At 32.6% G+C, this 15,964-nt stretch overlaps 3 protein-coding genes across 6 annotated transcripts; 2 read left to right on the forward strand and 1 right to left on the reverse strand.

Moving 5' to 3' along the window:
• Positions 1-2,616: 2,616 nt before the first annotated feature.
• On the forward strand, positions 2,617-3,066 carry LOC139904112 (uncharacterized). Its single transcript, XM_071886042.1, has one exon. It carries the CDS (start codon positions 2,619-2,621, stop codon positions 2,904-2,906), a length of 288 nt encoding a protein of 95 aa, XP_071742143.1. The 5' UTR covers positions 2,617-2,618; the 3' UTR covers positions 2,907-3,066.
• Positions 3,067-3,790: 724 nt separating this feature from the next.
• On the forward strand, positions 3,791-7,262 carry LOC139904652 (probable plastid-lipid-associated protein 12, chloroplastic). The gene is made up of 11 exons (XM_071886588.1): positions 3,791-4,097; positions 4,980-5,033; positions 5,115-5,189; positions 5,271-5,390; positions 5,488-5,679; positions 5,772-5,855; positions 5,937-6,029; positions 6,296-6,349; positions 6,439-6,518; positions 6,606-6,713; positions 6,844-7,262. Exons 1-11 carry the CDS (start codon positions 3,825-3,827, stop codon positions 6,917-6,919), a joined length of 1,209 nt encoding a protein of 402 aa, XP_071742689.1. The 5' UTR covers positions 3,791-3,824; the 3' UTR covers positions 6,920-7,262.
• Positions 7,263-7,273: 11 nt separating this feature from the next.
• On the reverse strand, positions 7,274-10,538 carry LOC139904651 (uncharacterized). Of its 4 annotated transcripts, none has more exons than XM_071886587.1 (3): positions 8,973-10,538; positions 8,649-8,879; positions 7,274-7,762 (listed from the first exon to the last, which is right to left on the reverse strand). In XM_071886587.1, exons 1-2 carry the CDS (start codon positions 10,180-10,182, stop codon positions 8,650-8,652), a joined length of 1,440 nt encoding a protein of 479 aa, XP_071742688.1. In that variant the 5' UTR covers positions 10,183-10,538; the 3' UTR covers positions 7,274-7,762; position 8,649. The 4 variants fall into 4 exon arrangements, with proteins under 4 accessions (XP_071742688.1, XP_071742687.1, XP_071742686.1 ...); XM_071886586.1 differs by having other exon boundaries at positions 7,278-7,762; positions 8,649-9,990; positions 10,081-10,538; XM_071886585.1 differs by having other exon boundaries at positions 7,278-7,762; positions 8,649-10,011; positions 10,081-10,538.
• Between the last annotated feature and the right edge of the window lie 5,426 nt (positions 10,539-15,964).

The following is a 15,964-nucleotide window of genomic DNA, read 5'->3' on the forward strand; positions in this document are numbered from 1 at the left end:
AGATGAAAATAAGTACTCCTATATTTTCTTACTTATTTTTCTTTATAACGTTTTTAGTCCGTGCGTTACACGGCTACTCAAAAACCGTTTCAAATGAGTCAGTTATTTTACGACGCTTGATATTCATTTTCTGATTATGTTGGTGATAGCGTTTAAAGTTGGGCATATATTGAATCAATAGTTTGAAGTATAGTTAATTTGGATTAATTTCAATAGATCATATCAGTTAGTATTTGAAATGGTAACGGGTTAAAATTGATCTTTTTTTTGCCATTGCTATATATATTTCTTGAGTTATCATCATCACAAACAGTAATTTTTTTTTCTGGTTTTAGACACCATAAAATCTCACTTATAATAAAAAAGTGCAACCATGTTTTTCAAATACCACATTTTAGGCGTACAGAATCATAATATACACACTATGTGCCCTTATAAATTCCAAGAAAATAATATATATTTTGCATTTTGGTTAATATCACCATGAATTACCTTATTTATTGTAGTCTTAATACCTCGAAAGACGACTTAAAATCACCTCTATACAAGATACAACGTAAAAACAATTAGATAAGAAGGATGAGTGTTCAACATATACATATACAGATATACCACCTATTTTGTTAAACAATAATTAGATAAGAAGGATGAGTGTTGAACAATAATCAGAAAAATGGGATACACTCGTTTGTTAAAAAAGATGAAGTTGATTTTGACTTTTCCAAGCATTTTTTACTTTTTCAAACTTTATAAAAGGAATAGGATTAAAACTTAATCCGATTTCAATTTATAACGGAGTAATCTATAAATTAATTCCATTTAAGTAATAATCTTAAATTAATAAATGCTATTTAGTTCCTTATTTTTTGAATAATTATGGAAGAGACACGTAGATTTTTCACTTGGCACAATTACCTATAATTAAAGTGCTAATGATATGTCATGTTTTTTAAACTATCTTTTATATAAATATATATATAGATATAGATAGATAATTTTGTACTTATAATACGAGTAATAATAATTTTAATATTCAAAATATGCAATTATGTAATGTAATATAAATAGATCTGAAATCAGTAGCGGAACTTGAACCCGAATACAGATAGGTCGAATGTAAAAATTAAATAAAATTTTCATTGTAAGAAGGGGTAAACACTAAAAAAACCCTATTTTTATATAAAAAATTTTAGTGTATAAATTTTTTCCCCGTTAAATCCAGGTGGCACGAATACCCCGTTTAAGTTATACTCCGTAGTAAGTACCGCCACTGTCTGAAATGAATAAATAAGAAAATGACTTATTTTTATTTTTTAGTAAAATGAGATAACACGACATATGATTTATTCTTTAAATTATGTTCACAAATTTGAAAAATGCTAATTCAGTTCGGATAGACCTCATTTAAAACCGCCGCATCCCCAAAAATCAATAAGAAAACAAGTGCTAAGTTTTAGATCAGTGAATAAATCGAAATGAAAGAAGAGCCATTTTCGCTAGGCGCCTAAAACACTGTGAATCAACAAATGAGAGTTTTCGGTATGCTTATTCGTCATATTTAACTTATTTAAATTTCTTGTTTTGTGGATATTAAATGTTAATTATTAAATGTTAATTATTAATTAATAATAATAATAATATTCGAATAAAATACATCTTTTTCAAATTTGACTTAATAAATTTACAATTAACAATAATACTCAATTATGAATACTATGTATGTAAAATAATATATATATATATATATATAAGAAAATCCTTATAACTTATGGTGTGTGATAAAACTTAATGATTAGCATTGAATTGTTTACTCTGAATGATTTAAAGATTCCTAATGAAATTGCTTCGGAATGAAAATAACATGTTTGATAATCATTTGAACTAATAATATGAATGATGTAAAAATAGTTACTCACCTTTGACATTAATAAATTTAATAAATACTACTATAATTGTTTAATAAGTATTCTTAATACAATTTAATTAACATATTACCTTGTTTAATGGTTAAGAGATAGTTCAGATATGAATGTTTAACACTGAATATTGAACTTTCCAACATCATTTGTTATTTAAAAGTCGAAAACAAACACCCTAAATGATAAATAATTAAGCATTTAACGTTGAATCATTCAATTAAAAGGTAAACAAATATACCATTTATTCACCAATTAATTTTTTTTTTTATCATAACTACGTAGTCGCATAGCTCATGCAATACGCCAATGCATAAATGAATAAATATACTTTTGGATCTCTATTCATTGTTTTGGCTAATAAAAATGTTGCTTGCCTTTCAAAAAATAAAAAATAAATGAATAAATATAAGGTTCCCAAAACTTCAACACATAATTTATTGATTTTTGAGGTGTTAAACTACGAACACCTTTTTAAAGTGCCATCCTTGCAATTACCCTTTTCCAAACTACTCCACACAAGCCAAGTCAAAGTCAAAATAGACAACCAAATAAAATGGTCAACGGCGGCTGTTACAAAATCCATCCTATCATTATAAATACCTCAAAACCCATGCAATCTTATCACACACTACAACTTCTAAATATTCATTGTCCTTACAAATATTTTACATTAACCAACTTAGAAAAAAAAAAAAAAAAATGTTTCCTACAATGGTTGAGTTTTCGTTGGAAGATCTATTGATCAAAGGTGCGGTTTTCGTACTTGTTCAAGGATTGGTTTATCTCATCTTGTCGAATTCATCTGATGTGTTCTCGAAGTCAAAGATGATCAGGTCATTTAGCTTCAAACCGGCACGATCAGTTAGTATTCGTAGGATGTTTGCTGCCATTGCAGATATGCCTTCTGGTGGCGAAATGTCTCCATCGTCGTCGACTCGAGGGTTTCCCTTTTCGTCTTTGGAAGATGATGTTAAAAAGTTTGATTAGAGTTTTTAGATGATGTTAGATTACTTGAAACTTTGAAAGGGTGTATTTTAGTTCTTTCAGTATTTTATGTTCTTTGATTTATTTGTTATTTTATTTATTTTATGGAAGTCTTATTCCATGTAATTATTTGGACTGATATATTATTTATGAATTAAATATTTATCAAATAACTATTACTTTCGTCCTAATTTTAATATGCACAAACAAAAAACACATATTTTAACAAATATACAAACTATATTTTATGGGAGATGATTCGTACACCGTCAAGTTTTAGCCATACACCACTAGTTGTGCTTTAAAGCACTGTACTGTACAACTGTCTAATGCACGTTTAGTGGTGTATGGCAAAAAATGGTGGTGTACGAATCAGCTCCCATATTTTATATTAAAAATGCAATTATAAAATGTAATTGAAAGAGAAACTGATAAAGTTTTCTGGCAGGCTACCGAGAAAATGAAGTAATTTAATTTACATGTACACAATTTATCCGGTTTATCATGTGACCAGTATTATCGCATGCGGACCTACATTAGAGTAACTGATAGCACGGTACATCAGTAAAAATACGTGATGTAGTGAATTTTTTTATTTTTTTAATTAGTGATATCAGTAGATAGTGTAAATTTTTTTGAATGACACCATTGAAATAAGTCATTCAATAGAAATTTATTTAGATTTAACCAGTAACACCAGTAACCACCATTTTATCGGCAGTCTATTCTACTTGGCAAAAATATTAAAGTAACCACCACTCCTAAATGGTTTGTCAAAATGATTGTAAACCAATAATAAAAAAGCTAGGGTGGGCTCTGATTTTATGAGGACCATGCAAATAAAAGAACAAAATATTAATTCGCACTTCATTTAAACCTCTTCTTCAATATCTATTCTTATTTTTTTTGTTTTATTTTAAAATGAGTTGCTCCTCAATGGAGCTTCTGGGAAGGCTTTCATTCAATCATGTTCCTCATATCAATAACAGAAGGATTCTGTCTCATTCCGTACTCGCATTTCCGACACATTTGGGTCAGAAACATCATGTTGTCAAAAGACGTATTTCGTGTTCTGCAGTCGATGAAGAACAACAAATTCAGAAAGTTTTATTCAGCGATGCTGAAAATTCACTGATTAGTAGTCTCATTGGTATTCAAGGACGTGGCCGTTCTGCTTCGCCTCAACAACTCAAAGTAACATTATCATTATTCATTATCTTTATCTTCTCTGTATATATTTATAAATCAAACACTCAAATTAAAATACTGGTATGGTGGTATGTTGGGTGGATCACAGAAAAGTGGCCTCATAAATAGTGATTTTTGTTACTGCTAATAGAATAAGTATTTACCTCTTGGTATATTAATATCACTCCATGTGTGGGATTAATATTGTGAGTATTCATGAAATTCACATCAAGAACAGCATAAGTTTTTCTACCCTGCTGCAATGTGCGGATTAAACATACTCGTTAATAACATTAATTGTTTTGTGCATAAGTCATTTTTTTTTTTTTTAGATTTTGAACAATTTGTTACTAACTGAGTAACTAGAAGTTACCCATTAGTAACTCATAACCCGGTTATCCTGCATACATCCCTCCCCGGGTATCAGGAAAACCTCATACATTTACCCCTTTAGTTACTAACTGAAGTTGCAAATGAAACATACTAACTCCTAAACAGACAATCAAGTTGTAATTACCCTCAGATTTTTTTTTTCTTTTTTATTATTATTATTATTATTTTTTTTGAAAAGCAAACTCACACACCCACCTCATGCTAACACGAATATATTCACCACGAAATATCCTAAGCAGGACCCGAACCCTCAACCTCAAGGTTGTAAGGGTACCTCGATACCGCCAAGCCATTGGCTCTTTGGTACCCTCAGAATGTTAGAAAAATGTTACATGAATAACCTCTTTAAGGCTAATATAGACTATAATGTATATACTAATATATTCTAGTAATAAAGTTTCAAATCTGTTTCCTAAACTACAAGATACTTGAAAAATAAAAGTTCGAATATTCGATATATTTTTAAAAGCATAAGATATTCTGATGATTCTGTAGGACGTCGAGCAAGCTGTGAAAGTTCTAGAAGCTTCTAAAGGTATCCCTGATCCGGTATGTGATATGGTTTTCAAAATCTTGAACCAAAAAGTATTAAAACAATACAGTCTGATGTGTATGAACTCCATTCTGCAGACCAGCTCGAGCCTGATTGAGGGCCGATGGCAATTAGTCTTCACAACAAGACCAGGAACCGCTTCTCCAATTCAAGTTACACTTCAACTTATATCTCATGAAGATCTATACAAATGTTTATCTTAAAAACTAACCAAAGTTTCATAATTACTGTAGAGAACATTTGTTGGGGTTGACTTGTTCAGTGTATTTCAAGAAATTTATCTTCAAACGAATGATCCACGCGTTTCCAATATTGTCAAATTCTCTGATGTCATAGGTGAGCTTAAAGTAGAGGTACGCCTTTTTAGATTCATTTGGCTAGCATTGAACTTGACATATTTTTAGTTCTTGACCTTTTGTGTTTGACTCGAATGTATAATGTATAACTCAGGCTGCAGCTACAGTCAAAGATGGGAAAAGGATTCTTTTTCAATTTGATAAAGCTGCGTTTTCGCTAAAGTTTCTTCCGTTTAAAGTCCCATATCCGGTGCCGTTTAGACTTTTGGGTGATGAAGCAAAAGGTTGGCTAGATACGACGTATTTGTCACAATCTGGGAACCTTCGAATTTCAAGAGGAAATAAGGTAACTTTGAATTGGAGTTGGCTAAAGTTTTAATGCGTCAGATTCGGTTTTATTTGAAATTAAGGACCATGAGGTATGTTGGTGTAGTGCAGGGGACAACATTTGTACTTCAGAAGCAAACAGAACCTCGACAAAAACTGCTTTCTGCAGTTTCATCCGGTAATTCAGTGATTCAGGTGCGATTTCAGATCTATTTGTGTTGAGTTGGAAATGTTTAAATTAGAAAAAAATAGTTAAAACATTTATTTCGTTTGCAGGCGATTGAAGAATTTGTTACGTTAAACCAAAATGTATCCAAGGGAGAACAAGAACTGGCTGAAGGCGAATGGCAAATGATATGGAGTTCACAGGTCAGTTTTTCAGAAGACTTAATTACATGGATAGTCCTTGTCATTTGCTAAAACTTGCAAGATTTGCAAACCACGGGACTATCTGTGCAAGTAAATAAGTAAAACGACGAAACGTGTAAGTTTTGACAAACCACGGGGACTATCCGTGTAATTAAGCCTTTTCAGAATTGCTATTGAATAATGCTGAAAAGATCTCAAGTACTTTATGTAATTTTGTACTAATTGATAAATTGAAATGATTAAGGATTTCGATTTAATTTTCTCAGATGGAAACGGACAGTTGGATAGAGAATGCAGCTAATGGTCTTATGGGATCACAGGTATTAAACACATGAAAGTTATTAAACACATTTCGTTTGTTTTACTGCAATTTTGTCTATCGAAGTTGCTCTAATGTTATGTATTTTAGATTGTGAAAGAGAACGGGGGAATCAAGTTTCTTGTAGACGTACTATTCGGGGTCAAATTCTCCATGAACGGAACTTTTGAGTAAGTTTTAGATTAATGACAAGATAAAACAATCATCATAATTAACAATGGGTCATATGTAATTGTAACCTTAATCTTTGGATGCAGGAAATGTGGGACTAATGTGTATGATGTGACAATGGATGATGGTGCAATTGTGATCGGACCATATGGGCTTCCGGTTGAGCTTGTAACCAAATTCAAATTGGAAGTAATGTATGGTTTCTAAACTTATGCTCTGTGACTTTTTGTCTATTTACTATTCTTTTTTTTTTTTTTTCTTTTTTTTTTGGACCAGCATTTGTCTATTTAGTGTTAGATTTGTGATGAATTTGTTGTTTTTCAGATATTCTGATGACAAGATCAGGATAACCAGAGGGTATAGCAACATTCTTTTTGTACACATTCGTGTTGACCGTTGACCAAATACGTATTTGGTCAGAGTGTAATGACACCAACATTTGAGGTTCAGGTACTTTGAAGACCGACTTCAAAACTGTAATTAAGAATGTTCCGACTTCAACCATGACACATAATTCGTTCGGTTTCTTGATATCTGTATAAAAGATGCAATGTTCTTCCATGGTGTTTAGTGTGATTATGGTTGGTTCCAAGATGTTTTCAACAGCAAGTCATAATGTTTATCTAACCATGTAATGTGCCAATTCTAACTTTGTTTATAGACAAGTTTTCACTATATATGGCCTCAAAATAGCCAAAGGAAAATGTGTGGATATTTACAAAAACATGAATGATGACAAAAACAAGCACAATAAAATAACCACCACACTTTGTTATTGATGTACATTCAATTCAATAGTTACGGAATACTAAAGCTCACTTTTTTAAAACCACCAGTATCACACAAATTTCAATAGTTCCATAATACCTGGTAGTAAAATAGTATGTTAATGTTTAATAACTTGCAAGACATTGCTGCTCAAATACCATCTGTGCAGATTCAAATTTCGGTAATATTGTATACCAATCGGATCTTGATAATGCACTTGCATGCGTAACATACCCATCATTCAATCTTTCATTTTCCTTCCAATTTAGCATAATACCGTTGCTGATCAGTAGTTACCATTTCGTGATTTGAGTTGATGATCAAGATGCTCAAAGCTAGATTACAACATGACTTAATAGGCAAATAGAGGAACGTTGCTTTTGACAAAATGGTTCAATCAAGGTGTGCAGAGGCAGAGTCCAAAAGTAGAAAGACTTGATGAAGAGATTGTGGAGAATGGTTCCTAAAACCAAAACTGAAGCAAACAAGGGTTATGGTTTGATGAATGCAAGAAAATGATTTAGTAATGGAATATAACAAACAACACTTCCACAGTAACATAAGTTATAAAAGTTTTTATTTGAGCGTAATTTGAAATCAAGAAATAATGGAGAAACGAAGTTAACAAAATCATACCAACAAACTACAAAAACTGCTGTACATTTCAATAAATATAAATATAAGTATTCAAAATAAATAACAAAATAAACATTAGGAATACAAACCAAAATTAGGAATACAAACCCTCTACTTTTTGGCCAGAGGTCCGCTTAGAAGCAATCTCTTTATCCGGCGAATCGAGAGAGGGATGACTCTCTCTACTCTTGTGAGTGTTTCAATCGGGGTGGAGAAATGATTTCTCTTTATTCAAGGATAGAGGAAGGATTGTCTACGTCCCACCTCCCCCATACCCCATACATATCGGATTGGGTTTTGTTGTTGTTGTATTAGGAATACAAACCGAAGTGAGGATCAATTACAGAAAAACAAAAGTAGCACTTCTTCATTAATGTTGGATAGTAGTAAACTCACAATCATTATTCAATAACATAATTAACATGATATTATTTAAAACATTAGGACAAATGTTCACATCAAGTTTTAGCATAGTTGGTTCAAGAAGATCAGATTTCAACAAAAATCTACAACCAAGAACACAACTTTTCCTAAACACCCTTTACCCCTCTCCCCACCCACCCCACTTGAAAACCTACAAAAGCAAGACAATTATGCAAATATAACAGACAAAATGTTGGCCTAACTTGAGGCACCACACTTGGATAATTTGGTTTCATCATAAAAATTGACAGTAAAATAAACTTGTATTAACAAAAGACTGTAGATTACTATTGGGGTCTTACTTCACTCCATTTGCTGAGCTTCATTCACATCCTTTGCAGATTCAAGCTCTTCTTTACTAACATCTCCTACTTCAGTATTTAACCCGACATCAACATTGCATTTTTCAACATTCCCACCTGCTGGCCCATCACTGTTTTCTTTCTTTAACTCAACGTCTGCTGGCCCGTTATTGTTTACTTTCTTTAATTCAACATCTGCTGGCCCGTCCGCAGGCTCTTCCATACAAACATCTGTTGAAACACCTAAATTTTTATTAATATCAGCAACTTCAACACTATCAGATTGCTTAACTTCAGTAGCATATGTTGCCCCATTGTTATTACCTTCAGAGTTTTGACTTCTTTCGTTAATTTCATCATTGTTCTCCTCCATCGAGCGACCATAACCCCTGCTGCTTTCACTCTCATTTTCAGAATCATTCTCCACAACCTCTTCATTAAGTCGTTCCACACCCCTACTCTGTCTCTCTAAACACTGCAACCGCATTCTCAAATCATCAAATTCCCTTTCCATCAAAAACAACCGTTCTTTCAATATCAAATTCTCTTCTTCCAATTGAGCTATATGTGTATCCTGATCATCAACCCTGTTCTCCAAATTATAACTACTATAATCCGCCCCGTTATAATTCGGATAAATCATCTCAAACCGACTCAAATCATGATCCAATCTCCTCTCAACTTCCACATGTTCCTCAACATCACTCTCACTCGACCCACCTTCATCTTCTTCCTCATCCTCAACCGCATCAGCTTCATTTCCAGACCTTAACCTGATCAACCCTTTCATCGACCCATACCCATCAACACCCCACTCTTCTTTCGCCATATCAACCAAAACCTCTCTAGATGGCGAAAATATCGGCGTCGGAAGCACCGCAGGCGTCACCGGACACGGTGACACCAACGACGTAATCCCACCCGCTTTCTTCGCACGAATTAGAAACGAGGTAGTGTTTCTCGGCGCAAAAGGCGCAGATCGCCCACCGTGATTAAACTTCTTCTTCGGGAAGTACCTCCTCGCTTTCAACCGATTTTGCTGTTGCAGTTCATTTAATGTAGGCGGATTATAAGCACCGCCACCGCTACCACCACCACCGGTGTTACTACTAGCACCACCACCACCACCACCACCACCAGCCATAACCTTGTTATTAATCCACTTATCATTTCCCTTTTTGCCCTTCCAATTCTTATTATTACCAATCCGTGGTCCCATAGGTTTCAAGGGGATGCCTGGAGGCTTCAAATTAGGGTTTTGAAACTTCAATTGTTCCACTTGTGGTGGTGGCCACATTCCATAACCACCGCCACCAATTCGATGATTCAACATCGCCTGTGACTGCGATTGATTCACCATCAACTGATTCATAAACGGATTCGGAACATTATTATTGTTATTATTAATATTGTTAGGCCCATTGTTCATTACCTGCTGCTGTGGCTGACTCATAACAGGCGGTAACGCTTGCCCCATACTCATCATCATATTCGATTGATTGTTGTTGTTCATCATCTGCGCCTGATCTTTCATCTAATTCAATTCAAGGATCAAATTCAATTATTTTAGCAAAATCAAGAGCAATTAGATAAAAATTCGAAACCCTAGAGTTTCGATTTTTGATTTTAAGATCCTGAAAATGTTCAATTATAAAACAAGGATATGAATATATAGTTAAGGCCGATTATACGAATTGAGGAAATTGGGGATTAAAATTAACAAACCCTAAACCTATCAGACAACAAGATTAATTCTTGATATTCACGATTTTTGTGCGATTAAGAGAAATAAAATTAAAATAATAAATTATACAAATTTAAATAGTTGATTTAATTTGATCTGATGAATATCAAGAAATTTGTTCTGTAACGTTTTAGGTCTTGTTATGTTAATCGGGAAAAGGTAAAGTTTATGTGGAGGCGAAACAAGCAGGAAGTGGTGTATATATAGGCAGGTGGATCATGAGATGCACGGTTGAGAATGACGTCTTTTGAATGGACGGTTGTGATTGTGCCTTAGAAACCTTAGAGTCGGTTAAAGTTGATTGAATCTAAATCTGAAATTTAAAATTTATAAATTTGAAATTTTAAAATAAAATTAAAATAAGAATGAAAGAAGAAAATAGGGTTTTTATCGTAAAATATTATTTAACCATCAAATCAAAATCACATATATTAAAACTAAATATTTTTTGCTTTAGTAGACCTTATCTCAAACGGACGTCTAAAGTGAACGTTAAGTGTAAGGACGTGCTCCACACGTGAGGGTTATTTACGTTAATCTGCTTCTATTCTCTACTTTATAACATTTTCTAAAAAAAAATCCATCATATATTTCTCCACTTTATAACACTTCTAAATGAATTACTAGATGGTTAGTTAATGAATTAGATTCGATTGTTTAAAATGAACATATATGATGTTATCTTGTTAAGAAGCGGAGCTATTTGATAGCTTATGGGTGCCTGTGACACCAGTCACAATAGACTGAGAATGGATATGCTATGTAAATATGTGGGCTTTTATAATAGTGACACCACAATCGTATCCTTGTGACACCAACCGATTCTCTATTTATGGGTCAATAACAAGTTAAACGTATAAATAATTAAATAGTCCTCCAACCATTCTCTATTTATGGGCCAATAACAAGTTAATTACTCCGTATATGAATATTGGTAGTCATAATCTTAATTTGTGAATAAAAGATTACAGCGTAGCTGCTAGGTTTTTGGATTAATGCATCAGTAACAATTTTAAATATACAATGTAGCAGCAGAGTCGTTGAAGCAACTAATTTCGGTGTTATTTTTGTATGTGTTTATAGACATATTATTTTATTAAATAGTGTAGTTTAATGTAGATGGTGCATAACGGCGAGTCGGTGCATAACCACTAGATACAGCACTTTAATGTATCTAAATGATGCTAAATGGTTGTCGTTTGAAAAAGTCAATTAATTAACCTTAACTTTTTATCGTGAATACATTAAGTAGGTTTATTAGGTAGTGACACCAGTGAGAAAATTTCCTGGATCCGCCCCTGATCTTGTTTAAATGTGGAAGTATGTGAGTTTAAAAGCTTAAAATGACCATATATGATATGATACTATTTAGGAGGATAAATATGTGATTTTAAAAGTTAATAAGGGTATATATGATAAAAAAAAAAAAAATCAAGAAAATAAACCAAGTTTATTACTTCACAATCAAAATTCAAAATCATAACAAACGAGATTACAATGACTTATACAACCATGAGTTTTAGCAAATTTTTATGAATGAAGTCACTGAAAGAACTGCCAAAGGAGTTCCCACCACCCGATTATATATGTTCTACGTGTCAACGATGTTCCACTGAACCAACTGCAAATGGAAATAAAAAGAATAAACAAAATTAAATAGATTGCCATTTTTTGCAGCTTAAGACGAAAACAGTAAAGCATTTGTAAGATATAGTAGAGTGGTTTTATCATAATTCTACAACATTAAGAATGAAAATTATATTAAACTAAGTTAAGCAACTAGAAGACACCTTTTTCGGGTGATCTCATTCGCTGTTATAAAAAAAAAAAAAAAAAAAAAAAAAAAAAATACCAAAGATTACGACTAACATCTAATTTTCTACTATGTCTAGATTAGTTAAAATTTAAAACAAACAAAAGAGTCAAAAAAATCATATTTCTCCATCCAGGAGTGACCAAAAAATTAAGTCATTCTCGAATTTCTACAGAATTCAAAATAAGGCAGCAATAATCACAATAACCCCATCCTTTAGACGATGAGGTTCACTGCAACTTTCAATTTAATAAGACCATTGGAACAATAATTAAAAGAAGGCAAATTGTAGTCCATCCATATACGTACACGTGAGCATAAAAAAGCAAGCAATAAAACATGTGAAGAACGTATGATCAGAATCATCAGATGAGTCAATCCCTTAGCTACAACTTGGGCATGCAAGCATATCAAATTCCAGCCCTTCGATGGATAAATTAAGTCGAGAAGGAAGACGGCCTAAAGCTAAGATACATAAGAGAATAATCACCTTTCGAGGAATAATAGAGAACCAATTCCTTGGAGTAGGAAGAGAAGGCAAAATGAAATCATATAAGTGCTCTCTCGCATCCTTAACGGTGAATGAGATGTTACAGGAAATCCAGCATAACCAAGAATCATGATAGTCATGTAGTTGTAATATTCTAACAAGACTACACAAAGAAAATAAGCTCTTCGACTTCCTACTGTTCAAAGGAAGACGAACCCAAATCTTGTTCCATTGCCCGTTCGTGAATCTGTTTGCTATGGAACATTCTGCATTTGACTCAAGGTTGAAGAGGCGAATGAACGAAGAGGCCAAGGTGTTATCTCAAATCCATATGTCTTTCCAAAAGCAAATAGTTGATCATCACCCACTTTTCTACGTATGAAGTGCCGAGAAAACAAGCCTTTCGAGTGAAGAGGTTCAACAGACATTGAAATGGAATGCTAGACCCCATTTAAACAAGTACCTGACTTTTTTATATTCACGTCTGGGTCATGAAAACCTCAATAACCTTGACCCATAGAGCGATGAGATTATTAACCAGACGCCATTTCCATTATAGTGCAAAGCTAAGTTTAACGCTTTTAGAGTTCCCGCATTGAGACTGCCTTCATGATAAGAAGCTAAAACATTTTCCCATTTAACCAAAGAGATTTTCTTATTTGGATCATAACCTGCCCGAAAAAAACGAGCACGAATATATTACAGAGTAAGGACACCTTCTAGGCATTTAAATAAAGATCGATAATAGATGCCCAAACTTTCGAGAACCGACTTAATAAGAGAAATCGGCCACCATACGATAATGTGTTAGCTTTCAACATACATAACCTTTTAGAAAAGCAATCAATGATGGCATTCCAATGACCAATGACCAACATAGTTCATATTAGAATCCATAGGTAAATCAAGATATGTGAAAAGAACATCACCCCTGTAGGCAACCCGCATCATGAGTCATATAAAAAAGCTAAGGAGACCCGAACAAAGACATTTGATTTGTCTATATTGACTTTTAGGCCTGATGCTAAAAAGAAAACCTGAAGAATGCTAACCATGTGATTCAAGTCATGAGTGTTCCACTCTGAAACGATCATCACCCGCATAGCATAGAAGAGATGGGAGACGTTTAGGTTCTAGGAACCAAGCTGAGTTGTAATTATCAATTATCAAGTTGAAGATAAATAATAAGTAGTGAGCGAAATAAACTCACGCTGTTGTAATCATAAAAGTCAACAATGGATGGCAAATTTTATTATTATTTTAACTATTGTACAATTTTCTCAAATATATTTTTCTTCCTCTCTATTTTCTCTCTGCATTACATCAATAGAAAATCTATAGGCCACTAAAGGTAGTTATAAAACTACTGAATTATAACACGTTATCAGCACGAAGTGCTCCGTATAATCAAGGTTTATATAAGCAAGCACAAGTTACTAATCAAGGTAGGAAATTCTTTAACGATATCTTCTATTATTTATTAATAAGGTAAATATAATTATCATCATATGTAAAATTATATTTATGTAATCTAACTCTTATTAACTTCACTAACATTTATATTTATGTTATTTAAGTTATATATGGTCGGTTATACCGCCTGAATTATATTTATGTAATCTAACTCTTATTAACTTCACTAACATTTATATTTATATTATTTAAGTTATATATGGTCGGTTATACCGCATGAATTATATTTATGTAATCTAACTTTTATTAACTTTACTAACATTTATATTTATGTTATTTAAGTTATATATGGTTGGTTATATCGCCTGAATTATATTTATGTAATCTAACTTTTATTAACTTTACTAACATTTATATTTATGTTATTTAAGTTATATATGGTCGGTTATACCGCCTGAATTATATTTATGTAATCTAACTCTTATTAACTTCACTAACAGTTATATTTATGTTATATAAGTTATATATGGTCGGTTATACCGCCTGAATTATATTTCTGTAATCTAACTTTTATTAACTTCACTAACATTTTTATTTATGTTACCTAACATTTATAATTACTTATGCAATTAATCATTATTTATTTCATACATACTAATGTTTATTCTTAAAATTTATTATTTATGCATAATATGTTTATTCTCTTAATCTTCGTATTTATACTAAACGTATTTATACTAAATGTATTTATAGTAATCGTATTTATACTAATAAAATTCTTTTATTAAAATTATTATTAATACAACAAGTACATAACAGTCGTTAACGTCAACTAACGACGTTACAACAGTCATATGTATATAACGGTTGTTAACGTCAACTGACGACGTTACAACGACTATTGTGATGACCCGGAAAATTTCGACTAATTTAAACCAATTCTCTATACGATTTATTATTTTGGCACGTTAAACAAAGTCTGTTAGATTGAGTCTCAAAATTTTAGAACTGTTCATATATACAATTACCTTTGACTACTCTCGACGATTCATGAACAATTATATGTATGTATATATGTATATGTACAAGTAAAAACGACTTTCCTACAGTAAAACACTATTTGCTACAGTGAAATCGTACTTTGCTACAGTGCTACAGTAAAATTGACTTTGCTACATTGAATTGCTACAGTAAAATTGACTTTGCTACAGTGAATTGCTACAGTAGCACTATTTGATGTCGACGAACTAGAAACAAAACGCCATGCGATCGCATGGCAAAAACACTGAAAACTCATGCGATCGCATGAGCTACAGTAAATGAAAAAGTATTATAAATACGCCAGTTTGTTCGACGAGTTACTCACCCCAATTTCTTTTCTTCCTTCTGTAAACGATAAGATATTTATAATTTTAATATTATAATTTAAGTTTAATAATAATAAGGTATTTACGAGGGTATTTTAATTCGGGTTTCAAACCGTTTCAAGCTAAGGTAATATTGGGTATTGTTCGGGGTATTGTTCTAGAATCCAAGGCCAACCATACAGTCGTCTACCATCATTACGTCTACGCTATTTCCCTACAATATTGAATCACAATATTGAACTGTGAGTTATAGTCTCCCTTTTTAAATACTTTAAATATTTTTGGGCTGAGAATACATGCAATTTATTTTAAACGCGATAAGACACAAGTACATACTAAATTCTACACTGAGTTAAACCGAAAATCCCTTAGCTTTGGTAACTAGTAGCTGCCAGTACATAGGATATGGACTGGTGGGCGCGAATAATTGTATATGGATCCATAGGGCTTGACATCCCCGTCCGAGCTAGAGCGCTAGCCTTTTAACGG

Source organism: Rutidosis leptorrhynchoides, chromosome 4 (assembly GCF_046630445.1).
Source record: "Rutidosis leptorrhynchoides isolate AG116_Rl617_1_P2 chromosome 4, CSIRO_AGI_Rlap_v1, whole genome shotgun sequence".
Classification (NCBI taxonomy): domain Eukaryota; kingdom Viridiplantae; phylum Streptophyta; class Magnoliopsida; order Asterales; family Asteraceae; genus Rutidosis; species Rutidosis leptorrhynchoides.